Source organism: Trichophyton rubrum, assembly GCF_000151425.1.
Source record: "Trichophyton rubrum CBS 118892 genomic scaffold supercont2.1, whole genome shotgun sequence".
NCBI lineage: Eukaryota > Fungi > Ascomycota > Eurotiomycetes > Onygenales > Arthrodermataceae > Trichophyton > Trichophyton rubrum.
In genome coordinates, this window is record NW_003456428.1 from 1833996 (window position 1) to 1860015 (window position 26020).

The 26020-nt window shown below is 52.4% G+C and overlaps 9 protein-coding genes across 11 annotated transcripts; 4 read left to right on the forward strand and 5 right to left on the reverse strand.

Moving 5' to 3' along the window:
* Positions 1-366: 366 nt before the first annotated feature.
* Positions 367-2078, reverse strand: TERG_00706 (uncharacterized protein; the record flags this gene model as incomplete). Its single annotated transcript, XM_003238671.2, has 2 exons — positions 367-1867; positions 1927-2078. The coding sequence occupies 2 exons, from the start codon at positions 2076-2078 to the stop codon at positions 523-525; spliced, it is 1497 nt and encodes a 498-aa protein (XP_003238719.1). The 3' UTR covers positions 367-522.
* An 870-nt stretch (positions 2079-2948) lies between these two features.
* On the reverse strand, positions 2949-3561 carry TERG_00707 (uncharacterized protein; the record flags this gene model as incomplete). The annotated part of the gene is made up of 2 exons (XM_003238672.1): positions 2949-3225; positions 3308-3561. The coding sequence occupies 2 exons, from the start codon at positions 3559-3561 to the stop codon at positions 2949-2951; spliced, it is 531 nt and encodes a 176-aa protein (XP_003238720.1).
* A 1807-nt stretch (positions 3562-5368) lies between these two features.
* TERG_00708 (uncharacterized protein) lies at positions 5369-7195 on the forward strand (the record flags this gene model as incomplete). 3 transcript variants are annotated; one of them, XM_003238673.1, is made up of 5 exons in its annotated part: positions 5369-5476; positions 5540-5596; positions 5668-5761; positions 5851-5988; positions 6051-7195. In XM_003238673.1, the coding sequence occupies 5 exons, from the start codon at positions 5369-5371 to the stop codon at positions 7193-7195; spliced, it is 1542 nt and encodes a 513-aa protein (XP_003238721.1). The 3 variants fall into 3 exon arrangements, with proteins under 3 accessions (XP_003238721.1, XP_047605210.1, XP_047605211.1); XM_047749169.1 differs by lacking the exons at positions 5369-5476; positions 5540-5596 and having other exon boundaries at positions 5755-5761; XM_047749170.1 differs by lacking the exons at positions 5369-5476; positions 5540-5596; positions 5668-5761; positions 5851-5988 and having other exon boundaries at positions 6116-7195.
* Positions 7196-7493: 298 nt separating this feature from the next.
* On the reverse strand, positions 7494-8835 carry TERG_00709 (uncharacterized protein; the record flags this gene model as incomplete). The annotated part of the gene is made up of 3 exons (XM_003238674.2): positions 8685-8835; positions 7574-8609; positions 7494-7516 (listed from the first exon to the last, which is right to left on the reverse strand). The coding sequence occupies exons 1-3, from the start codon at positions 8697-8699 to the stop codon at positions 7494-7496; spliced, it is 1074 nt and encodes a 357-aa protein (XP_003238722.1). The 5' UTR covers positions 8700-8835.
* A 1842-nt stretch (positions 8836-10677) lies between these two features.
* Positions 10678-12394, forward strand: TERG_00710 (uncharacterized protein; the record flags this gene model as incomplete). Its single annotated transcript, XM_047747641.1, has 3 exons — positions 10678-11565; positions 11628-12078; positions 12147-12394. Exons 1-3 carry the CDS (start codon positions 11104-11106, stop codon positions 12392-12394), a joined length of 1161 nt encoding a protein of 386 aa, XP_047603603.1. The 5' UTR covers positions 10678-11103.
* A 734-nt stretch (positions 12395-13128) lies between these two features.
* On the forward strand, positions 13129-16039 carry TERG_00711 (uncharacterized protein). Its single transcript, XM_003238676.2, has 3 exons — positions 13129-13470; positions 13546-14116; positions 14170-16039. Exons 1-3 carry the CDS (start codon positions 13404-13406, stop codon positions 15512-15514), a joined length of 1983 nt encoding a protein of 660 aa, XP_003238724.1. The 5' UTR covers positions 13129-13403; the 3' UTR covers positions 15515-16039.
* A 1367-nt stretch (positions 16040-17406) lies between these two features.
* TERG_00712 (uncharacterized protein) lies at positions 17407-18957 on the forward strand (the record flags this gene model as incomplete). Its single annotated transcript, XM_003238677.2, has 1 exon — positions 17407-18957. One exon carries the CDS (start codon positions 17407-17409, stop codon positions 18955-18957), a length of 1551 nt encoding a protein of 516 aa, XP_003238725.2.
* Positions 18958-19877: 920 nt separating this feature from the next.
* TERG_00713 (uncharacterized protein) lies at positions 19878-20591 on the reverse strand (the record flags this gene model as incomplete). The annotated part of the gene is made up of 2 exons (XM_003238678.2): positions 19878-20293; positions 20396-20591. 2 exons carry the CDS (start codon positions 20589-20591, stop codon positions 19878-19880), a joined length of 612 nt encoding a protein of 203 aa, XP_003238726.2.
* A 2032-nt stretch (positions 20592-22623) lies between these two features.
* On the reverse strand, positions 22624-24694 carry TERG_00714 (uncharacterized protein; the record flags this gene model as incomplete). Its single annotated transcript, XM_003238679.1, has 4 exons — positions 22624-23866; positions 23923-24055; positions 24117-24326; positions 24418-24694. 4 exons carry the CDS (start codon positions 24692-24694, stop codon positions 22624-22626), a joined length of 1863 nt encoding a protein of 620 aa, XP_003238727.1.
* Between the last annotated feature and the right edge of the window lie 1326 nt (positions 24695-26020).

Consider the following 26020-nt stretch of genomic DNA (forward strand, 5'->3'; position numbering starts at 1 on the left):
AAGAAAAAAGGGCCGTTAAAAGGCCCCCAGCCGAACCTGGGCCGAATCGGGGTGTGGGGTTGTGGGTGGGGTGGGTGGTAAAATAAGGTCGCTGTCGACCCCCTTTTGGGCGCCTAATACGACAAGAGAGCCATCACACATATAAATGGAAAAAAAGTGCACAACAACAGCAGGCGGAACGGGGGTGTGTGTGCCGTGGCTGGCGGCTCGCGGGCGACCGGACGGGGGCTACAGGCAGAGGCTGGCGTCGCCAGCTACCATTGACACTGAGCAGCGGCGGGAGAGGCAGTCGGGGCAGCGAGCGGGCGTCCTGGAGCTGGCGTGAAGCGGGCGTCGAGGGCGATGAAGGGCGAAAGTCGAGGTTGAAGTTTGTCGTTGGAGCGAAAGAGGAGCTTTTGCTGTCCTGGACACGTGACCAGACTTAAGTTGATATCTACCTATATAAGATTGATACAGATTGATACAGATTGATATAAGATGATATACGATATTGATAGAAATAAATAGTATAGATAGATTAGACTACAGTTGGTAGCGGAAACCGAGCTGCAGCAGCCGGGCCTGGTGCACGTCGACGTTCTCGATCTCGGCCGTCCGCTGCAGCTTCGCCAGCTCCTTGTCCGTGAGCTGCTCGAGGCCGACGGTCTCGTAGCGGGCGAGCTCGCGGTTCTGGCGCTGCAAGTACCAGCGCAGGAAGACGACGCAGGCGGCGGCCAGCAGCTGGCAGGCAACAGCCACGCCCAGCGCCAGGCGGTAGTGCGGCTGGTCCCCGTTGCGGTAGGTAAACGGCGTCCAGATGCTGGCCGAGTTGCCCAGCGAGTTGATAAAGGCGTATGCGGCCGCTCTCTTGGCCGGCGGGCGTGGGATGGCGCTGGCGATCCAGCCGTACAGCGTGCCGTTCAGCGCAAACACAAAGATCATGAGGAAAAACGAAAAGTAGCGCGGCCCAAAGCCGTCCGTGGTCATGAAGATGATGAAGCCGACCAGCGTGATCGGGATCGGGTACATGAAGAACCAGAACCGGTTGTTGCGGCGGTCAGAGTACCACGAGTGCGCCAGGCTGTAGACCACCATGAACAGGTAGGGCGGCGCCACCAGCAGCAGCGAGATGATCTTAGAGTAGCCCAGGGTCTGCGTGAGCGTTGGAAAGAAGTTCTGGAAGCCCGAGGCGGCGGTGATGGACATGTAGGCTATCGCAATGGCGTAGGTCTTGACGTCGGTCATGGCCAGTTTGAGGCCTCGCAGCTGGCTCATCCCGCCGGGCACGTCGACGTCCGCCTCTGCCGCCTCGATGGCCAGCCGCTTGTTGGCTACGTGCTTGAGGTCGGCCGGCAGCAGCTTCCACGTATCGGGGAAGTCGGGCAGCACCACGACGATGACCAGCCCGACAGCAATGGTGATGACGCCCTCGATGATGTACAGCCATCGCCAGGCGGACAGGCCGCGCGCCCCCGCGAGACCGTTGAGTATGCCGGCCGCAATGAGACTGCCAAAGGCACCGCTGATCAGCGAGCCCGAGTAGAAGATGCTCATGCGCAGGGAGAGCTCTCGCTTCGTGTACCATTTCGACAGGTAGAAGAGCACTCCGGCGAAGAAGGGGGCCTCGACGAGCCCGAGCAGAAAGCGGCAGACGACTATCTGCTGGTACGTGTGGACGAGCGAGGTCAGGGCCGAGACGGCGCCCCAGGCCACGGTGAAGCCGCCCAGGTACAGCGACGGGCGGCCCATGTAGTTGAGCAGCAGGTTCGACGGGACCTGCATGAGGATGTAGGCGACGAACAGCACGGACAGGCCGGTCTGATACTGCGAGCCCTCGAGCCCGAGATCCGCCTCCAGTCCCTGCAATCGAGCAGCCGCATAGTTGTTTCTACCACACGCCTATCAGCATCGCGCACACACATATATAAGGGCCATAGGTAAGAATACCGGTCGATGTAGTTGAGGAGATAGACTAGGATGACTAGCGGCATGATCAGGCTATCGATCTTGCGCCGCAGCTTCTTCTCGAGCTGCAGCTCCTCGTCGCGGAGCTGCTGCAGGCCGCTGACCAGCTCCTCCTCTGTCTTGGACGCCTCCATGGCTCGCGAGTCGTCTCTATCTTCGCCCTCGTCGGCTTCAGGCGTCAGGCTTCAGGCTTCAGCAGGCCAGGATAGGATCCAAGGAGCGTCCGTCGAGCAAGGTTGAGCCGTCCACAGCATCCAACGTCCAACGTCCAACATCCAAACATCCAACTGGATCTCTAGCTAGGCCCTTATTCCTCTTTATATATCCTGCATTCCAGGGACTCGAGCTAGTGGACCTCGCCTCCCAGAACCAAACAGGCGAGCGTTAAAAAAATCGGATAAAAGGTAGCGTGCCAAAGACTCATCGCGCGACCAAAACGCAATGTCTGTTCCCCATGGGGTATGCAGACGGCCGGCAAGCAAGCAAGGGATTAGAATTAGGGATTAGGAAGCAACGTGAAGTCGATCGGGGCCGGGGATGAGCCCGTCGAGCCGTCGGCTGCTGGCTGTGGGACGGGATGGTGGTGGATGGGCGGTTGCCGCTTCATGTATATAGCGTGGGTTTGACGAGGAGCTTTTGAGAGGAGGTTCGGTTACAGGTAGGACGCTGTGACGGTGGCAATCTCGTCTTATTTTTACCTCCACCTGGTGCCAGGCCAAGCAAGTAGTGGGAAGTCAAGTCCAGGGCTATTGAAAGTCTTTCCTGCGTGGTTGACAGCGGATGACAGACGTTAGTATGTATATCATTGTATCTACGGAGTACAGTGGGGCTTTTGAGAAGTAGAAAAACAGTAGAAGAAAAGAGTGTAAGTGTTGATTATAAGATATAAATATATGAAGATTATGCATTAACTCAAGATAGAACTACCAATACACGCAAAAGCTCCATCCGTAGACCGTCAATCCAGCACATAATCTCAGCCACCAGCGTCCCCAGTCGACTGTTTACAGCAAAAGGGCAGCGAGACCGAGGAGACCGGCGAGACCGGCTCCAGCACCGACAGCGGCGTGCGAGGCAGCGCCGGTGTAAGTTGGCAGAGGAGCGGTCATGACGCCGGTGCCGCTGGCAGTGCCCATGGGAGGAGCCTGGGCAGTCGAGTTGGGGTAGGTTGGTGGTGTGTAGACGGAGGTGCTGCCGCCGGTGGGAGATGGAACTGGGACGGGGCCGCCGGTTCCAGGGATACCGCCGGTAGGAGCGCTGGTAGGAGCAGCGGTGGTTGGGCTGTAGAAGTGTAGAAGTTAGTATACTCTATCTATCTATATATGTATATGTATGTATGTATATATCAAGTTCGCAAACGTACCAGGAGCTGCACTCGGTGGTGGTGGAAGAGGTGAGAGTGCGGGTGATGGTGCAGGGCTCGGTGAAGGTGACGGTGCCGGGCGCGGTCATGGTGTAGGTCTGGGTGCCGTAGGTGAAAGAGGTTGGCTCCGAGCAGTAGGTCTCGTAGTTAGTCAAGACCTCGGTGACAACGTCAGGCATCGGAGAGCCGGTGTCCACGATGGAGGCAGAGGCGAGGCTGGCCATGGCGGCAGCGGCGGCGACGGAGTAGCGCATGGTGATGGCGGTGTCTTTTTGGTAGACGAGGGTTTGCTTGTGGCAGAAGAGAAGAAGCGGAGGTCGTAAGCGAAAGAGCGGACGGTCTCAAGAACCTGTAGAGAGCGACTGTGGACGACGAGGAGTGCGTTGGAGAAAAAGGAGAAGAGAAAGAGAGAGTCGCAAGAGAGCGAGACGAGAAGACGAAGTTATATAAAATAATTCAAGGAACGGCGAGAGGGCGGGCGGAACGCAGGGGGGAAAGGAAAAAGGAGTGCCTGGTACGGGCGTGTAAGCGTATCCTCCGGTACCAGCGGGTCTTTTGTTTAGATTACGCACACAAAGGCCGCAGGCCTCAAAAGGAGCAAGATCTGCGACGCATGCGAAGGGGGGAGGGACGAGAACCGCCTGCTTGCCACTAGCAGACGCCACCGCCCGCCGCTGGCATCAATCACTCTGTCACCGTCACTGTCACCGTCACTGTCACCAAAGCAGCAGCGTGTTCTCCTGTTTCGGGGCTGTCCTGCGACTCCAGTGATATTCTATGGGGTCGTCGGTTTGCAAATTCTCCTGTGCCTGGCTGCGTGTGCGCCCAGAAACGCCGGGGCACCTGCGGTGGCGCTATAGTGTAACTTACGGTATTTACGTGACGTGACCAGGCACGGTAACTTATGGGCCTGATAACTTACCGCCCACACGGCTGGCGAGGCGAGGCCGGCGGCAGCGAGGGTTCGGGATACGCAGCAGCAGAGTTGAGAGTGACAGGAGTGACAGGGAGAGAGACTGACGGCCGGCGACAGGGGGCCTGGAAGGTGAAGAACGAGATCGAGATGGAGGACTCGAGTGGGCCTCCGTCCTGCCTTTCGTCTTTTGCGCTTGTCAAGTACAGTAACTAATGATGGCCTACGGAGGTCTCTGTCTGTCCATCTGTGACTCGTCTCCTGCTGGTACAAAGGCCAGCTCAGTCCTACAGAGCAGACTAGTCGACGTCGTGGTGCCTGATCGCCATGCTGGTCTTGTCAACTGTTCTTGTGCTCTGGTTCGCTGTCAATAGTCCCGTCGATGGGTTGTTTCTAGCCGCTGTTGTGCTGGTACCTTTCGCCATGCTCAATCTACCTGACACTCGTATCGCCTGTGTGCCCTTTAATCTGCCCGCCCCCCTCAACTAAAAGAGAGAGTGTGTCCCGTCGCCAGTCCACAAGCTGCTGGTACTACCTCTTTTCAATATATCACAGGTAATAAAAGGGTGCTATCCAGTTCAAGTCCAGATATATTAGAACACACAACATTCTTGACTCCAATCAGAAGATCTCACATTGTCCCTGGAAGGATGGTGAAGATGGGGCCGGGACATGTCCACAGCACCCGCAGACGGCCTCTCCCCAAAAAGGGAAGAAGACGGCGAGTGTTGCAGCGGATGGAAAGATGCCCGCTCATCACTTTGGATTTAGTTGTGTGAAGAAGAAAGAAAAGAAAAAAGTTGAAGCCAAAGAAAAAAGAGAGAGAGAAGAAAAAGGAGGAGCGTCAAGCTGGTCACATGATTATATTAGTAAGATGAATGACTCAGTGATGAGTAGGATATGATAGTAAGCAATGAGTAATTGGATGACTAATTTATTAATAACAAGCACATGGGCCCGCGGAGTGACTAAGCCGATCTTAGTCAGCTCCGCGGGAAAGTGGGAAGTTGGAGATCCCGAAAGCGGCGACGATAGTGAGAGAGCGAAAGACCTACCTTCGACCGAGAGGCCATCGTCGTTTTTTTCCTCCTGACATTATCGCCTCCTTTTTCCAATTGTTTTTACGCTGTTGATAGAGAGATATCGAGATGTCCCTGCGGTGGGCCAGTGCCGCCAGGCGGTTCGCCGTCCCTCGTTCATTCATCAGACCCGCGCAGTTCGTCCGGTGGCAGAGCTCCACGGCTGGCAACCACAATGTACGGCAACATCCCACAGTGCCCACCCATTGAACGACGGCCAGCTTGCTAACACACGTCTAGGAGCTCGCAGAGCACTTGCAGACCACAGATCCCGAGATTTACAAGATAATACAGAATGTGCAGTCCCTTTTTTTTTGCCGTCTTAATCTACTCTAGTCAACCGGCAACAGCAAACTAACCGAACGCAGGAGAAACGCCGTCAGAAGCACTTCATCAACCTCATCCCGTCAGAGAACTTCACTAGCCAGGCAGTTCTTGATGCCCTAGGCAGTGTTATGCAGAGTTAGTATAACTATACTTGGCCGTCGCCGTTCATAGTCGTGGCCTTCTTGTGTGTTGTTTTGATGACCAGTGGCCTGACCTCGGCACAGATAAGTACTCGGAGGGTTACCCCGGAGCAAGATACTACGGCGGCAACGAGTTTATCGACCAGGCCGAACGCCTCTGCCAGGAACGAGCCCTTCAGACCTTCTCCTTGAACACCGAAGAATGGGGTGTCAATGTCCAGGGTAGGTCAATTCTCTTTTCTCTCCGGGCTATTAATATACAAGCAATCACTAACACGCAACAGCCCTCTCCGGCTCTCCGGCAAACCTCTGTGCCTACTCGGCCGTGCTCAATGTCCACGACCGTCTCATGGGCCTTGACCTTCCCCACGGTGGTCATCTCTCGCACGGATACCAGACGCCCACCAAAAAGATCTCCGCCATCTCAAAGTACTTCGAGACCGTCCCTTACCGCCTCGATGAATCCACCGGCCTCATCGACTACAACAAGCTCGCCGAGCTCGCCCTTGTCTACCGCCCCAAGCTGATTGTCGCAGGAACCTCCGCCTACAGCAGACTAATTGACTACCCTCGCATGCGCCAGATCGCAGACAGCGTCAATGCCTACCTACTCGCAGACATGGCCCATATCTCAGGCCTGGTCGCCGCCTCCGTCATCCCCTCTCCCTTCGCCCACGCCGACATCGTTACCACCACCACCCACAAATCCCTCCGCGGTCCCCGTGGCGCCATGATCTTCTTCCGTAAGGGCCTCCGCCGTACCGACTCCAAGGGCAACAAGGAACTCTACGACCTCGAGAACCCCATCAATGCCTCTGTCTTCCCAGGTCACCAGGGCGGTCCACACAACCACACCATCACCGCCCTTGCAGTAGCCCTTAAGCAGGCCCAATCCCCCGCCTTCAAAGAATACCAGACCAATGTCCTCCGCAACGCTCAAGCTCTCGCCGCCAGACTCGGCAACCCCACCTCCGCCGGCGGTCTAGGCTACAACATCGTCTCCGGCGGCACAGACAACCACCTTGTTCTCGTCGACCTTAAGAACCGAGGCGTTGACGGCGCTCGCGTTGAACGTGTTCTTGAGCTCTGCGGTGTCGCAAGTAACAAGAACACTGTCCCAGGAGATAAATCCGCCCTTAAACCCGGCGGTCTCCGCATGGGTACTCCCGCCATGACCTCCCGCGGTTTCGCCGAGGAGGACTTTGCTCGTGTGGCTGATATCGTTGATCGGGCTGTCACTATTACCCAGAAGCTTGACAAAGCTGCTCGTGCTCATGCCGAGGAGAACAAGCGTAAGAACCCCGGCAGTCTCAAGGCTTTCCATGACTTCTTGGGCGAAGGTGAGGAGGTTTCGGAGATTGTTCAGCTCAGGCAGGAAGTTGAGGACTGGGTGGGAACGTTCAGTCTGCCATGGACCGATGCCGAGTAAGTAGCGGGCCGTGAATGGTGAGTAGCCTGTTTATCATTCTTCAACGAATCATGAGCATTAAAAGAATATTTCCCTTTTGCTTTTATTTTCTCCCCCCCTTTCCCCTGTTACTCTTCTTATATATTATGTTATGTATTTCAACACTTGCTTGGCTGTTTTAATACTGCGAGAGTTGTGTTATTTCCACCTTTGAATGATATCCCTCGTATCGTCATCTACTAGAACCATAAGGATGACATCTACTCTGATTTATCTGTATCCAAAGTATTAAACATAATAAACAGAACTGTGTATACCATTAATTCGTCATACCAGGCCATTCTGCATGTAGTATGTTAGCTATATCCGCTGCTCTTATAGAGTAGACAGGAAACTCACCTAGGGTAGTACGCTCAGCATTAATCTTAGACACCTTTACAGCATCACCAACTCGAATAACTGCCTCACCACCCTCTGCTTCCCGATGCAGGAATCCATACCGTCCAAAAACAGGACTATACTTTGCCCCCATATCAACACGTCTATCCTTCATGAGCTTCTTGAGAACTGTGCCCGCCTCTCCCTTGTGCGGCGCCCCGGTATCAAAGTCAACATTAACACTCACGCAACGCACACAGTTATTCCTAAGCTGCACCGTCACACTCTCTCCGATAATCAATTCAGCCCAATAATCCTCCTCAAATGCTGTTGAAGCACCAGCTAGTACAATGTTGGGTCTGAATTTAGTCACGTCCATCGGTTCCCCCGGTGGTAGGCGAAAAGATACATCGTCAACGGATGTCTGTGACACAACAAGATAAGGCGCCATATCAGCGAAGGTAAGTACCTTTGACGCATCTTTTGGTCCCGCCAGCCCAGGTATGGGTACGGGTATCATGCTGGAGATAGTAGACATCCATCCACCATTCATACCGGGCGAGGCAAAGTTGCCCAAAGCTAATCGTCGATGTTCACCGATATACGCAAACACCACCTTGAAGCCTAGCCAGGCGGAGAACCAACTATTATACTCGACCCCCATGTCATATGCCGTTGTCAGGCTACGGTGCATCATCACCTCGAAGCGTTTTAGATTACTCGTCTCTGGCTTCAGGGGTATGCGCAGTGCATTTCCAACCCCCGACTCGGGGTGTGGACTGGATGAGTTCTTGTAAGTGACTGTTATCCAGCCTTTCGCATCCTTGGCGTTCCCGTTGGCTTTTCCTCCATTCGTGTGATCTGCTGAGGCTGGAAACTCAATATCAGTCAGGAAGAGAGATAGTTGCGGGAACTTGTCGATGTGCATGTTCTGCAGTTGGCCGTCTGGTTTAACCTTCAGCAGCATGAAGGTTCTGTCGTAAGGCAAGCCATCGCAAGTCAATTTCGCCGAGCTCAGCGTCGTAGGACGCATCGACTTGATAGGGTAGACATATATCTACTTGTTGCTCTGGTTGTCAGAGAGATAATTCCAACCACATATGCTAATGTGGTTACAGAGCCATGCACATACCTGTGAGACTTTCATCCTGATAACGTTAACCGCCTGCGCAGCAGTTAGATAATTAAAATCCTTCGAGCCGCAGCAGTAAGAGGATGAGGATGAAAGTTCAAGCGATTCAGCCTGGCATCTCCCGAGTCATTTTATATCGGCCACTTATCTATAGAGCAGATCCATTTGGGCGGAGTATGAATCGAACAAAGGAAAGTTGGAAGGGCGTGGATATCGATCTGGGGTTCCGGCGGTTAAAGCGGCAGGGCGGGTCCCATTATATTTACGCGCACTAACATGAGCATCTTTCCATATTAGGAGCACTATACCGCATATAGGCATTGCAAGTGGGTCTCACGACAATTGAGCCGTGCCGTTTTATCGCACTCGACATAGACAAGGTGTTGATGCCTACTTAGAGTAATTCATCAATATACAACATAAAATGGCCTAATATTAGATATGGTAGTTCTCGTGATATCCCACCAATCCAAAGTGGCTGACTGCGTGAATTGCGAGCGTCTCAAGTCGGAGTTTGATGAAGCAAAAATAGAAGTAAATTAGAGTTTCGGAGGCTCGAAAAAAGGCTGAGATTAGTCATTTAAATATCTTGGCATAGATTATATAATACATTACGAGGACTTCAGAATATTAAGAATTTACGATAAACAAAACCACTTCAGGCGCAGCATTTATAGCATTATTTAGGATTTACAGACCTCTTTTAGGATTAGGTCTTTGCCCTAGCGGCTGTACAGGCTAAAGCCTATCAAGGTTTATCTTTCTTCTCTTTTCTTGTCCAAAAATAAATCCAAGAGTCGCCTGGGAAATGGCAGGGTATTGGAGTGAAGACAAGCCTGCTCAATGAATCTACAAACCTCGCTTTGATGATCATAACAAGCTTGGGAATTGACTCCAGCCATCATGACTCGATTAACCTGTGGTAACAATAGGGAAGGCCGACACCGTCGGAGATGATGCCTATTCATTCACAGTTTTTGGTTTGGCTGCACAGAGAACTCGCCTTGCGACCCCCACTGCGAAAAATAGCGAACCCACGACTATGTAACGTCAAGTTGCTGTCAATATCGACATAACCAAGAGCTTGTAACTTCTTCCTGCATTCCTTCCATTGAATGAATGGTACAGTCGCTTTGACAGAGTTCGAGTGAGCAAGAATGAATGACGATCTAACATATGCTGAGAGAAAAGGAGGAGGTGTGAAAGTAAAGCAATGTTAAGGATTGACAGAAAGCCGACAAAAAACTACCATTTGACTTGACACCAGCGGTGACAAGTCAAGGGAACATTTAAGGGATCAACATAAATGGAAAGTGGTGAGGTTCATATGATTATGCCTACTATGAACAGGGAACTAGGTTCAGCGCCCCTGAGAACCACCCTCTTGGCCCCATATGTCCGACCACTTCCATCAATTTGTTGGTCAGATGGAGAGAATGTGAAGAACAGCAGGATGAAGAAGACTGAATACGCCGGGTTTCATGAAGGCACTGATGAATGGACCGAAAGACCAGATGTGAAGGCTCCCCCGGCCCCTCCTTTCCTCCGATGCTAAGCAAAAAGCAACCATGATCTAGAAATTGAGGACGAACCATTGTCCCCCCCAATCCTGCAGCTTCCATCGGGTAGATATCAGCTCCAATTCGCTGGTCAGGGGCTCCCCCGACGGTGTGGCTTGCAGAAGCTGAACTGAGGGTCCAGAGACAGACTGTGTACCGAATTGCATGGTGATTAGCTAGCCTTGTTGGATAAAATTGTTGTCACACTACCACCTATTGAAGAAAAGTTAGGCCACTGACTTGAGCAGCCTTCCTTTAGGTCCATGTTTATTGGTTGCTAAAGATGCGAGATACCAGCTACAGATTGTGGTGGGTAGGCAACCCCAGCTTTCTTGAACAGCTAGGAGTGGAATGCTGCGCTGCAAGCTGAAGACCATGTCTGATTTCTCGTTTTTTTCTTTTTTCCTCTCGCGGCGGCTGAGAAGCCCTGGACTGGACGCAAGGCGGATGGCGGCCGCTATCCTAATCCAGCTGGAGGTTTTGCTGTCTGAATGTCTGAGGGCATATGAATATAAAGCCGTAAACCCACCCGCTCGACTTTATCTTGATACCAGAACACACCGACATCTGCGGGTGTATAACCGGAACAAAAATTTTCAAGATGGCTACTGTTGATGAAGCGACGGAGACACCGGACGTCAAGAAACCTGGCCGCCGGCTGGTGCTCTGCTTTGACGGCACAGGAAACCACTTCAAGGGCAATGAATCGGACTCCAATGTTGTAAAGCTCTATCAGATGCTAGATAGGCACGACAAGCGGCAGTTCCACTACTATCAACGTGGGTTCAACCCTAACACCATGTTAATATTATCCCCGTCGCTAACAGGCTATAGCCGGCATTGGAACATTCAACGTGAACATGTCCGACAGCGTAACCATATTCGGGCGCATGCGCTCCAAGATCAATGAAATCATCGACAAAGCCATAGGTACATCCTTTGAATACCATGTTTCCAGCGGATACCGGTTCTTGATGCGTTACTACAAGCCCGGAGATGACATATATATCTTTGGCTTTTCGCGAGGTGCCTACACGGCCCGTTTCCTAGCCGAGATGATAGAACATGTCGGCTTACTTTCCATGGGTAACGAGGATATGATTCGATTCGTGTATGGAGCATTCAGCAAGTGGCAAACCATTCGGGGAAAGGCGAATAAAAGGCCCAAGGATGTTGAGCTAGAGGATTACCTGCAGAAGCTGAAGGTGACATTCTGCCGTAAGGAGGTCGGCATCTTCTTCTTGGGACTGTTCGACTGCGTCAACAGCGTCTCAACCCTTGAAATCCCGTTCTCCCGCAGGGAATACAGATATTGCGCGCCAGTGAGTTCCTACCATCTTTCTTTTGTCTGATGGTATGTGTAATATTAACAAACGACAAACAGTCACCAGCGAAACATGTCCGCCATGCTTTGTCAATCCACGAGCGACGTCTCAAGTTCAAGCCAGCCCTCTTCACCTTTGAATCAGAGGACAGAGAAGCTTCAGTCAAGGAGGTGTGGTTTGCGGGTAACCACTCTGATGTCGGCGGTGGTTTTGCCTATGAGAACAATGCCCGCTTCCTTTTGTCTGATATCCCCCTCGCCTGGATGCTGGAGGAAGCCCTGTCTGTCACAGACGCTCCAGCCGGGCCCTTGACCTTTGACGATCAGCACCCCGAAGCCTTGAACCGGCTCAAGTCTATCGAAGCTATCCTCGACAGTGAGGGTGAACCCAGGGTTGCTGGCGCCTCAGGGGTTGTGCCTGAGGCGGAAGTGAGCCACTTCAGACACCACGACTCTCTCATCATCGGTCGCGGCGCGGAGTGGCATATGACCATCATCTGGTGGTTCATGGGTACGCTCTTCCTCACCTCCTCTTTACTTCCGTATATATAAGTATCGAATGACTGACTGATTTACCAGAACTGTTGCCAATCTTCACACGTCTCGAGCTGGAAAACCACCAGTGGAAGCCTCGGTACTGGCCCCCCAACTGCGGTGCTCACAGAGACATCCCGACCGAAGCAACACTGCATCACACCGTCGAGAAGATGCACAAGGCAGGCATACTAAAGAAGATGCCAAAGATGGGAGGCGACAAGGCGCCGCTACTGAACGACCCCCTGATTGTGCCGCGGTATATCGGCAAGCTGCTGACGTTTTGGAGATGATTACGAGCGACGCATCCTAGAAACGACCAATACAATGACCCCGGGGGTCCTACATATAATGTTAATATTTTCTATTTCCTTAGCAGGCTTGTTTGTGGTCCTTTTTCCCCCCCCTGTTCTTCTATGATATCCTGTGGCAATGACTTTATGCTTATGGGCCGCTGGCAGAGACGGCTGCCCTGAACCAGACCCATCTATATCTCCATATTAAATAGCTATATAACTAATATTTCCTCTGCCTTGCTGTCTGCATCTTCGTCCGCCGAATAAGTATTATATTCCTCTCGCTTCTACGTAGTCCACCGCGGCGTGATCTGTACCACCTGCTGACGGCGCCCTCAGCCGGCTGTGCAACCGCCGGGCGAGAACAATCTTCTAGGTTGTTCAAGTCAACTGATTTTAAGTAGTTTGCCTGGTTAGTCAGTACATCAGTCCCGCCGTCAAGGCAACTTCCAACATCTGCACCAGCGACATCAGATCACCTCCACCGGCATCATCCAGACTGCGACTCGACTCTGGCATCACCACCAACGCTTCAGCTTCATCGTCTTGTCGTCTCCATCTTCGCTTCGGATACCGACGTCATCCCTTGCTTGGCTCTGTCGCCACAAACAAAAAATCATTGAGACATCGCCAGCTGAGCGGCCGCGTTTTTGTACCCGAACTGCCTTACGCTTACCACCCCTTTCCAGCCCGCCCCAGCGCTATCTCACTTGCTCCAAACGACCGTAAACCGCCTCGAGGACGACCCGCGACTCTCGCCTTCTGACCGACAACCAGCTATAACCTGTTCTGAAGACGCCGCATCTTGCGCGCAGCTTCCGACGGATCCCTAGACCGAGACAAGCAAGGCAGCGGCGAAATCCACATTTAATATATTTTTGTTATCACACAACAAAGGCAAAAGCGAGACGTTCTAAAAGGCAGTGCGCATTCCTCTTGTTGACTGCTGGTTGAGACAGACGGCCAGGAGAGCGTGCCGTGCTATTTGCGCCGGCAACCCGTAGCCATGGAGTCCTCTGGCCTGCGTCGGAAGGACACCACCAAAGGACCTCCTTTACGAATACTCTCACTGGGTAAGCTTTCATTCCTTTTTTTCCCTTTCAGCCTCATAAAGGGCTATAGGGAATATAAATGCTAACGGGAGGTAGATGGCGGCGGGGTGAGAGGATACTCTATGCTTATCATATTGCAAGAGCTGATGTACCGGACCTACGTTGAATGCGAAGGAAAGGCCCCCCGCCGCGACCAGATTCCCAAACCATGCGAACATTTTGACCTGATAGCCGGCACGGGCACCGGCGGACTGATCGCCTTGATGCTGGGCCGGCTGCGCATGGACATCGAGACTTGCAAAGAGGTGTACATCCGGATGACCCGGCGGGTGTTTGAGACAGACAAGACAATAGCCGGTATACCGTACCGCACGACGCTGTTCAAGGCTTCAAAGCTGGAGGAGGCGATAAAGCAATGTGTGCGGGACCATACAGTGGACGAAGAAGAGGGAAACGACGGCACAACGGCGACGAGTGCGAATCCCTTTATGCGGAGTGCGTCAACGGCGACACTGCAGCGACGGTTGAGCCGGTCGAGTGTCAGTACGACGAATACGTCTGTGCCTTCGTCACCGGTGACCAGCCAGACGCTGACGGTGGGCGGGGGCCAGGTATGGGGGGATCCAAATGCGAAGCTCTACGACAACCGGGAGAACCGCACCAAGACGTAGGTGTATTTTCATATTTACATCGGTATATTGCATAGCTAACTTTCTGCAGTGCGGTAACGGCTGTGTATAAGGGGACACCGAAGACCGGGACATCAATACTCCTACGGTCCTATGACTCACGGCGAGAACCACCGCCGGAGTTCAACTGCACGATCTGGCAGGCTGGACGTGCGACTGCTGCCACGGGACTGGCCTTCAAGCCCATCCAGATCGGTCAACACATCTTCCTGGACGAAGGGGCCGGCAAATACAACCCCAGCCCGCAGATACTGGACGAAGCCGTAGTAAATGAGTGGCCTGGGCGTGAGGTTGGGGCGTTTATCAGTATAGGAACAGGCAAACGGCCGCAGGGCGCGACATCGCCGCCGCACGAGTGGTGGGAGGATGTCTTCCGGGACTCGCTAGGCAACTTTGCAGAGGCACGACGACGGCTGATAGCAAAGATCGAGGGCTGTGAGGCGACGCACCAGTTCATGGTGAAGGACCATCTGGTCAAACGCAATGTGCCCCGAGAGGTGTACTACCGGTTCAACGTCGAGGTCGGCGTGGGCGAGTTTGGGATGAACGAATGGAGCCGGCTGGCGGAAATCAGCACCAACACACGCATGTACCTGGCGAAGAATGAGGTGCAACGGATGAACTACGATGCCGCAGTGAGGCTGGCTCGAGTCGACCGTATGCACAAGAGGTTAGGGGGGAGGTCCGGGGTACCGTTGGCAGCAACAAACGAGGCCCTGGAGGAGCGTAAGAACCAGCCGGTGCCTCCTATTCCACCACTGAAGCAAAAAGAAGAAGCCGTCGATGAGAACATCTTTGAACTGCCTGCCATCGAGCTGCCGGCCGAAGAGCATCTCCAGCAGAACCGGACTCCAATCCAGAGCCAGGGCCAGAGCCATCATCGGCCAGGCACGTCACAGAGCTCGACGGCCATCAGCTTCAGTTCGTACGACGACAAGTTCGCCGTCCTACCTGGTAATGATGACGGACGAGACCTACCGGAGCCCGTCTATGCGTCTGCCGGCCGTCGCAGCTCAGATGTGCTCCCTATCTCGCCAGCTCGACGCAGTCAAGATAGCCACAGTCGACACCAGCCCTCGTCGTCCATCGACTCGTCGACCCGAGCGAGCAGTCTGGACGCTCACTCACGCCCTGCCGCGGGACCACCGCCGACAGGACCACCACCGCCCTTACCACCCAAGACACCCATCCCGTATCCTGTCAGCAGTGAGGACGTCGCCCCAGGCGCAGTGTCGATGCCCTCGTTGCCGCCGCGCAACCCAGACAGACCAGTCTCTATCGTGGGACCGCCGCGGAAGTACAAGCTACCGTACCCAGACGATGGTCCGCCACCGGTCAACCGCACGCGGAAGCCTACCTACCTCAACTCTAGTTAAAGGGAAGCAAAGAAAGCAAAAAAGAGGTAACGAGTTATGCGTCTCCTTGTACATGTCTGTCTATGTCTGTCATGTTTGTCACGTTTATATCTATATTAATATCTGACAGCCATGTCTGTCTATCAAACTCCTGCCACTACTGCTTCTACTATTACTTCTACTACTTCTTCTACTATTACTTCTACTTCTACTGCTAGTCATTGGCTCCCCTGGTCTTCCTTGAGTTCGTGCCGTCTTCGTTGGTTGGCAGGGAGCCCGTCTCTTGGTCCTGCAGGTCAAACCTGTCTTGTGCTACTTAATACGAGATCTCTTCTCCGTCTCCCATCTCGTTCTTCTTCATCTGCTCCGTCTTGCAGTCTATCTTACTCTGCTTCTCCCTGTCTATCTCGCTGTCCGTCTGCTTCGTCCCTGCCTGCGCCTTTTCTGCGTGGCGTCGACGTCAAGCCTTAGTAAGCCCCTGACTCTCCTCTTTTACTTAAAGCTGTCAACTAACCTTTAACTAACCTTTAACTAACCTTTAACGAAGTCTTTAACTGGCTTTAACTAACCCGCCGCCGCCCGCTAAACCAGCCACTTCGCCCTCGCTCTCCACTATCCGCCCCTTCGTCCTCCCCCCTGGCCGTTAATCACTCAGTTTTTCTCTCTCTCTCGCAATTCGACGCCGACCTCATCGTCCTCAACCTCCGTCTGCTTCTCGGATGGACGACTGACCGTCGACTGGATCTCTGAGCCGCCGCGACCGACCTGACGGCAGCATCATCGCCTCTCGACCGTCGTCTCCTCCGGCTTCCCTGGCCCCTGGTCCCTGGCTGCTGGTACTCTCCGTCTGGTACTCCGTACCTGTGGCCCCGACCACCAACCAGCCACACCTCGATTCCCTCGGCGGTTAAACGTCAACATAAACAACATCGCCATAACAACGCCAGACAGACACCGCCAGACGGCCCAGATAGACAGCCGGACGGACTCAACATAGATATCAGACTCACGTCGACGCCACGGAGCATGTTCGATGAGGCCGTCCTGGCCGCTCGCTCCGGCGGCAGCCCCCTGGGCTCTCCCAGCTCGCGCCCGCCAGCGTTCAAGGCCGTGGGCATCACCCTCGCCGTCTGCTCTGGCCTCTTCATCGGCATCTCCTTCGTGCTGAAGAAGGTCGGCCTGCTCAAGGCGAACGTCAAGTACAACGAGGAGGCCGGCGAGGGCTACGGATACCTCAAGAACTTCTACTGGTGGGCAGGCATGACGCTGATGATCCTTGGAGAACTCTGCAACTTCGTCGCCTACGCCTTTGTCGATGCCATCCTCGTCACTCCCCTGGGTGCCCTGTCCGTCGTCGTGACTACTATCTTGTCTGCCATCTTCCTCAAGGAGCGGCTCAGTTTCGTGGGCAAAGTTGGCTGCGTCAATTGCATTATCGGCTCGGTCATCATCGCCATGAACGCTCCCACGCAGTCGTCCGTGGCCAATATCCAGGACATGCGGCACTACGTCATCACACCTGGCTTTCTCTCCTTTGCCGGCGTCATCATCGTCGTCTCTGCCTTTCTGGCCATCTGGGCAGGTCCCCGGTACGGCAAGAAGAGCATGTTCGTCTACCTGACCATCTGCAGTTTGACGGGCGGCCTCAGCGTCGTTGCTACTCAGGGGCTCGGAGCAGCCATCATTGCTCAGATCATGGGCACCCCCCAGTTCAAGGAATGGTTTCTCTGGGTCCTCCTGGTCTTCATTGTTGCGACACTGCTCACTGAGATCATCTATCTAAACGTATGTTGGACACACCTACTCGCTTTCCCGCTCCTCACATTTATTTCATTTCCCGCTATCCTACCATATTTATTATGGCTGTTTCAGCTAACGGCAAATAGAAAGCACTTAATCTCTTCAATGCGGCCATGGTTACCCCTACATACTACGTCATCTTCACCAGTGCCTGTATCGTCACCTCGGCCGTCCTGTTCCAGGGTTTCAAGGGTACCGTTATCAGCATCACCACAGTCGTCATGGGCTTCCTCCAGATCTGTACTGGCGTCGTCCTCCTCCAGCTGTCTAAGTCGGCCAAGGACGTCCCCGATGCCGCCGTATTCAAGGGTGATCTCGACCAGGTCCGTGAGGTTGCTGAGCAGGAAGAAGGAGAGCTGGAACCAAAGGCCGATGCCATCAGAGGAACCGCTGCCATCATCCGCCGTATCTCGACCCCCCGTCAGAAGATGGAACAAGAGGAAATTAGACGCTTCCACATGGACCAGAGGCTTGATGAGCTCGAGCCCGTTGGTGAAAACGAAATCATCGAGTGGGACGGCCTCCGCAGACGACGGACTACTTTGGTCAACGGTGTACCTGCTACCAGTCCCCGTCGTAGGGTCCAGCACCCTCCACTCGGCATGTCTCGTTTCCCAGACTACTCTGAACCCGAAGTCAGGACTCCCCGAGAAGGTCTCGATGGCTCTTTTATTGGCAGCATTCGCAAGCGTGCTTCGACTGCTTTACATCCCTACTGGCGGCCGAGTGGAACCATATCTCCCCAGCCGATGGAAAAGGACGGCCGTCTCGACTCTCCCAAGTCGATGCCTGAACGGCCCTCCGAATCTGACCCTTTCACTCGTCATGAGCTGCTTCAGGCGTTCCAGTACAACAAGGCCATGCGTCGTCCACGCAGCGAGACTATTGACTCCGTGATCAACGAAAAGTCAAGAAGGGAAGAGAAAGCACCCCTCTTCGACGGCAGCAACGACAGCTCCAACGCCAACGGTAACGGAGATTCCAAGGAAAAAGCAGAGTCTACTAGTCCTCCTCCAACGCCTCCTGCACATAGAGCCCATCGACAGTTCTCCTTCAACGTCTTCCGACGCAACTCTTCGTCCGCTCCGCCGGCAGAGCGCCTGACAACCCCTACAAAGACACCACACTTGCATCTTCCTCACTTTATATCCCACCACTCCCACCCCAGCAGCAGCTCCAAGCCTACCACTACCGAGGAAGAAGCCCTCGGCCTCTCTTCGGGGGATAAGGGCAAGACCCGGTCCCCTTCACCACAAGCCAAAGCTCCTTCCCGTCCAGAAAAGATTACCCGACACTCCCACGGAAACTCCTCAGAGTCCCTCCGTCATGTCCTTTCCGCCTCGTCTTCTTCGGCTGGTGAATCTTCCAGTACTCCTTCGCCATCTCAATCCCAGTCTCAGTCCGTCCAGCACACCGAACAACTTACCCGTCCATTAACTGGAACATCCGAGCAAGACCATCGAGACATCGGCCCATCAGATTCAACATGTTCATTCCCCAAGTTCGATCCTTCAACATTCCCGCATTCAGCAATGACTTCATCCCCCGAAGAAGCTAGGAGAGGCCGTAAGGAACGAAGAGGGAACGTCAGACAAAGCTATGACAGTTCCCGTGGCGATTCCCAAGGCACCAAAAAGGAAGACAGAAATCCAAGCAAGAAATGAAAATACCATCACCACCATGTTGACGAAGAATAAATTGCATTCTTTTCGATTCTGGTTGCATCGATAGACCAACCCGCGTCTTTTCTACCGGCGTTAACTTGTTTTAATATACTGTTGTTCGCTCGCAACACTTTCTTGACTGGCCGTTCCATCGACAACGGCCAACTTGCTGCACAGTTTGCCCCATTCGTTTATCATATATTCACCTTGCAAAATATACGGAGTATATAGGGAAAGCCATCAATGCACGGCTCGGCGTGGCCTCTGGTCTTTGTTATTTGTGAATCTGTTACTTCTTCTTCTTCTTTTTACTCGTTGTTGCTGCTGCTGTTGTCACTTACTTGTTTATATTTTGCCTGCCTTGCTTGCTATGGAACATCGGCAGCTTGGGCCTTTTAATGTATGCATTTGCTTTACTTTTGCTTTGCTTGGCTTGCCTCTCTATCTCTCTTATCTTTCCCTGGACACATACTATCCAGTGGAGAAATGAGAAGAGAAGAAAACCACCTTTAATCGTTTTTGTTATTCTTGTTTGCGTGCCACCATTGTTGATGGGGTGACTTGAGTTTCGTCTACCTTGATTGATATTTGCAACTTCGACCATTTTTGGGTTGCGTTTATTGTCTTGCTTGTCTGAGTGGGTGGGTGGCTTGCTGAATAACTAATGATAATGACCATGATATTGTCTCTCGGGCGGCGATGTGTTCGGGCCACGCAATGATCGAACAGACTGATCAACTGCTAAAACCAAAGAAAGAATGATGCATACATAGTACATAGATAAATGTCGAGTCTATTTGATCATGAAATCTAATACACTTCTCTGCTTTTTCGATGCAAGAAGCACGCTAGCGAACTTCGCTTCGGGCAACCTGCAGCCGGCCTTGATACTCTCGAGTACCCTGATAATCAGATAAACGTCAGCAGGCAGGTACTTTATCCACGAAACAATGCAATAAGCCAGGTAAAGGGAATACTCGCCACTCAACCCCAACGAATTTAACCCCCATGCCGCTAACACGGCTTATCTCTCGCTGCATTTTGCCGGCTGCAAGTCCTCCACCGGCCCCGGGCTGCGAATTCCTGGCAGCCTTACCTGCACCGCCACTCTCGACCTCACCCGCCCCATTTGGATCACCGAGGATGACGTGCGTCACACTCCGCCTGGCAAGGCCAATTGATATCTTCGCTCCATGGTCTACCAGCATATTTTTCAACTTATGGTCTGATATCAGTGGCATGGTGGAACCATTGATATATATCGTCAGGTTAGCGAATATACGCTTATCCTTGTCTGCATGGGTATCATTAACTTCGTAACTCTTATAATTCATACCTGAATTATCCGTGTAGTTTAGTTTAGTTAGTTAGTTCCCACCTTGCTGTTTTATGAAGATCACGGGGAAACAGTGCATTGTGGCTGTTACAAAAAACTTACTCGTACGATCGTACCGTTCATCGAAGCATACCGCCCCCTTGCTTTGCTCCAAGCTCATTACCGGCAGATCATCACCAGCCACTTGTCCATGTTCATGGTTATGTTCATGCTGCTCTCCCTGCATCAGCTTCAAGCGCTTGGTCACTTCGGACTTTCCACTGACTTCATCCCCAGCCCTCCTTTTGCCCGTGCTCATGAAACGACGTATATCCCCGTTCCCAGCATTCAGTCGACCGAGTTTCTTCCGCCCTTGCTTGTCGAGCCATGCCCACTCACTATGGATGGCTTTGGGGCTACTACCATACTGAGCAGATAGTTTCTGGCTGCGTACCTGGGTCCAGCCGGAGGAACTGGATTGCTTCTTTTCTGCACGTTGGTGGCCTGTTGAGACGGAGTTCTAGGCGTCGAATGTTTCGAGTGCGGCGTCGGATGGCGTGGTGAGTATCTGGCGTAGGGAGGGGGTTATTTTGGTATCCTTGTTGGGCATACTGCATGTCAATTGTTGATGTAATAGACTTCTTTGCCAGGTCTCCCTCCTCTTAGCACCCCTGGCCTCTTCTAGTACCTCTTTTTGATATCGAATCGAAGTCGGCGAGTTGTTTATTGTCCGAAAAAAGTTTAGCGCGGCGGGAAGCAAGGATCACTTGCAGCTCACGTGATATGAGCCTCCTTTGAAGTTTCTTACGTAATATGAAGTAAGACGACGATAATAGATATATGGATATAGATAGAAGGTCAAGAGAGTACGAAATTAAGATTTAAAAAATAACATAATCTGGCTACTGCTACCCTTGTTGGATCGATCCCTAGGGTCATACTCGTAGTTCCAAAATGTACCGACTAGAGAAGGACAGGAGCAAAAGTAGGAAATTCGTGTCATATCTGGGTCATTAGAAACGAAACGAAAATCAACAGGAGAAAGTTTTTTGGGGGGAGATTTTAAAGATGTGGCAAGGACACAACAGACAGAGATAAAGCGAGTAGCGGGAAATAAGCACAGAGAAAAGCAACAAAGGAATTGAATAGAAAAAGTCAATCAAATCAGCGAATTGTATAAAAGGGAACTGTAGAGAAGTGAATGAAAAGAAGAATAAAAAGCCATTGCTGTCAGCTAGCTTGGGGGAGTCGCGTCAAACACATCAAACCACATGTAAACATTCAACTTTAGGTACCAGCAACGTAAAACATGACGCAGATAATTACTCCGAACCCACTTAAGGAAAGGAAGTGGAGAGCAGGTGGACAGGTAAGTAGATTTGATGTGTCATTGGGAAGGGGATATCAGGTTCAGGGATCATTATAAAAACACATGTAACACGTTTGCTAGAGTAGGAGTGTAAAATGCCCCCTGCTTGGGCCAAGAGTGGGTGCGGTTCGAGGGAAGCAGGTAAGTAGGTAGGAGGGATCGAGTATTCCGCTCCTAAGACGAAAACAGTTGCAATGGCCGGCTGTAGAAGTAGAAGAAGATAAATAAAAAAAAAATCAAAAGAATCACAAAAACTCCTGATGCAAGAGAAGAAGCAGAAGTAACAGCAAAAAGATATGAAAAAGAGATATTCGACTGGGAAAGCAGAGAATGCCTCCCATTCTTTGAAACAGGGTTGTTCGGAAAGGATATGCACATTTCCTTGGGATACCGAGAGTAAGGAAGAGCAGGCGCTTTTGCCACAAAGAAAAAGGACGGACTGGTCGACGGGCTGAAAAGTTTGGGACGAACTCGATGTATTCGCTGATTGACGATGACGATGGCGCTGACGAGAAAAACAACATTTGCTTAAAAGGGAAAAAAGCATGCAGCGGACATTTGCATGGATAGACAGGGCGGTAAACACTCGCTTTCGTTAATCGGTCGTTAAGGTAAAGGAATATAAGTTTTTAAACGCAGCATTTTGGTTCTTTTTCTTTATTTTTTTGGCCTCGCAAAGCGGGCTGATTTATAAGTTTTTTGCGGGATATTTTGCTCGTTATTCGTTTAAAGGCGCGGAGGGGTCGTGTCGTGTCGTGTCGTTGGCATGTCATGTCAATTGGTTAGTTTCTTTTTAAGGACAGTGGGTGAAGTTGGGCTGATTGTTGGTACGGGTGTTGTCGTTGTCGTTGTTGTTTTTGTTAGTTCACATTTATATATGGCTTTTTATATCCATTATCGAGTCAAGGACACATCAATTCGTTAACTTTTCATATCGGCCAGACGGCCAGGGGGCATTTGTTGGCAAAGGGAGATTTGGTTGTCAGATCCGTCTTGGAAAGTTGCCAGATTGTACACTCTGTAAGCTGATGGAGGCCGGGACAATCGGACCGGAGGCAGAGTCGATGAGCGTTTTCCGACGCTTGTGCTCGTAGACGGAACCCTCACCACGGCTATCGGAGCGAGGAATCTCTTCTACATCGTCTTCGTCACGGGAACGTTTGCTTGAGCTGTTCATTGATGAAGAGTAGCTTGGTGTGCTAGCGGAGGCGGAGTAGGCATCTGGGTAAGTTGCAGTGCCGGAATTGTTGGCGGGTGAGTTGCGGGTGTCACTCATTACACTGTAGACGCTGCTGGGGGCTCCTGATCGAGGGGTATACGTTGATGGCCAGGGTCCCGAGGAACGCTTGTCTGCTCCGTTCTGGTGAGGTGGAGGAGCGGCCATCTCAGAAGGGAGAGGCGTATGTTCACTGGGCATAGAGCCAACGGCCTGGGTAGACGGGTAGGCAGGGTATGAAGCACGATTGGAATTGTAATTACCATTTGAATCGTTGATATACTCGCCGTCAGTGCCTTGGTGCTGTTCTGTGGACTCCGGTTCATTGGTGTTAGCCCCATTCGATCCGTTTACCTGGCCGTTTCCCTGGCTGGAGATGCTCTGTTGAGATACAGGTTGGTGAGAGGCGTAGTGTGACTGCGGAGCTGGGGCTGAGGAGTAGTAGGCTTTGGAATCACTGTAGGCAGACTGGCCCTGGTAGGCTTGCATGGCAGACATGTTTGCACCTGGTGGAGTCGTGGCAGGGGTGGTTGGCATTGACCTAGTGCCATTCATTCCAGACTCTAGTGGGAGTGGCTGAGAGCTCTGAACACCGTTGGACATATTCTGACCGTTCCACTCGTACGACCCGGGTTGATTGGGCATGCCTACGAGACTAGAGGCGCTGGTGGGAGGTGTGGGAAAAGTGTGAGCGCGGTCTAGCGGAGGACGGCCAGGCATGGGATGCGGCATTGTAGCGAGTGAAGATGGCTGAGACATATGCGTAGTTGTTGGATTCTGCATCGAGTGGTGATGGTGAAGTGGTGGAGGGTGTGCTCCGGGTCCAGGGCGCCCCAATGGCTGGCTGCTCTCGATCCGTCTTCGATCCGAAGCTGTGACGATAGCATTGGCGCGATTTTCGTTCACTGGATGGTAGAGTAGACTTCCAATGGCGTGAACGAAGAGTGGATAGAGCTGATCGGTAATCTTCTCCTTGTTGGCAAAGTCAAGTGCACGCTCAAACGGTATCCTACTGGACGTTAATTCTGGGTAATCTTGAACAGGAACAGTAACGATTCAACGTACCAGACACCCTTCAGATGCATGGGGCCAATCTTCACAACATGTCGAATCTTTTCACTCTTGAGAATACCGTCTCTCCTGCCTCTGGTCATTCCAGCAACGTTTAACAGTTTTGTACCGTTGATCATATGGTTGTCTATTTAAAAGTTAGATTATATAAGGAGAAGCGGGTTTCGATTGGAGAGCTGATGACTGACCCTCTCTTCGAGCAACACAGACGCCCTTGGCCTCAACCTGGAAGCAGAGGCTGCCTTCATCTTCCCACAGCGTGGCGGTGACTCGAGGCTTCACTCCTGGCGGTGCTATCTGTCCAGTAGTGTCGTATGGAGTCTGGGACGAGTAAGGTTGGACCTGACTCGCGGAGTTTGGTACGTAGCCGTGAGAGTTTGGAGCCGTGGAGTTTAATGCTAGAACCATTAACCGATGTTCAAATGTTTACACCCCAAAACAAATGGGGGGAGTGTTCTATATGAGATGGAGAAAACTTTTTTAACTTACGAGGGAGAGGCAAAATCTGAGTTGGTCCCTGGCCGTTCAAGGGGTTTGGTACTGGCTGGTTGCTGGGGGGCGAGGTGATGCCATTCGAGTAGCCGTACTGTGGCGGATAGTTATGCGAAGGGGCATATGCGGTAGGCCCCGGCTGCAGCAACGATGGCTGCTGGTACTGCGGATAGTGCGAGATGCTGTTCTCTGTCGGCGTTCCCTGCGAGGTGTACGGCTGCGAGGAGGCCAAATGCGACGACTGCACATCCATGTACGGCTGTGTCTGGTTCATGCTTCCAGCAGCGACTCCGACTCCGACACCAACGCCTGCTCCGACACCTACACCGATGCTGACACCCACGCCGTCCGCAGCAGAGATGGAGGGAGGGCTCTTGGCCTCGCAGCTGGCCTGGGAGTAGCTCGAGAGGCTAACGGCCGAGTCCTGCTGGGAGGAGACAGCGGTCGACGGGGACGAAGACGGGGAAGAGGCGGACGAGACGGCCGGGGCAAAGGAGAGCGCTGGCAGCTTGTCGCCTGAGAAGAGCGGCCTCTCGCTGGCGTGGTGGTTGTACCAGGGAAGATCCAAGGCGCTCCGGGTTTGAACCTGGGAAATCGACGGCAGCTCCAGCTTTTCAGACTGAGGGGGACGTTCGGGTAAAGACGAGTAGTAGTAGTAGTAGTAGCAGACAGCCAGGGGAATCGACTGTCAATTGGCCTTATCTTCCCTCGCACTCTCTTCACTTCACTTTTTCTCTTCTTCGTGCGGCTGCGGGTGGTGTGTGAGGTTGATATCAAAGAAGCTATGCTGCAGCTGTATGGGCAAACCCGAAAGAACGCAAGCAAACAGATCTAAGCAAAATGGACAGACAGACAGTAAATAGTCGTTAACGTGAACTCGTAACGTCGTAGAAGTCACTCTTCTTCGTCTTCTCCGGGGCTCTCTCCTTTTTGATGTATATATCTCCTTGCTTATAGTGCTGGTGGTGCTGGTTATGCTGCTGGTTGCGTGAGATGCTAAGTCTATCTCAACGCCCAACGAGATCTATACGCGAGTCAGCGAGGCCACCGGGAGACGATGTGTATGCATAGGAAGATGGAGCAGACGAAGACGAGGACAGAGAGGGAGAAGAGAAGGCAAACCCGACTCTTAGAGCAGAAGCAAGCAACGCAAGCAAGACTGCAGAGACAGGGTCATGGACTCGTAAATAGAACAGCCGCAGCAGCACAACGCATGCAAGGACTTGATTTAAGCAAGCAACAAAAAAGGACGAGAAGAAGGAAAACAGACTCAAAGCAGAGGGAGGAGAGGAATAAAGAGGAAGATAGATAGCAGGAGGAGGAGGAGGAGGAGAAGAAGAGGAAGAGGGAGTGGAAGAAGCAAGCAAGGTGAAGTTCAAGTAAGTCTCAACTGGTGGAGAATCGCATTACTTGCTTTGCTTTTAGGCGCTTCTTTTGCTTCTTTTTCTCTTTCTCTGTATCTCTCTCTCTCTCTCTCTTACTCTATCTCTCGTTGCTGGTGTTGATACTGGTGTTGATGCTGCTGGTGATGCTGCTGCCAGTGTCTATCAGGGCTGGTCAGGGGGTGGAGAAGGTGGTGATTCTTTTGCTGCTGCTGCTG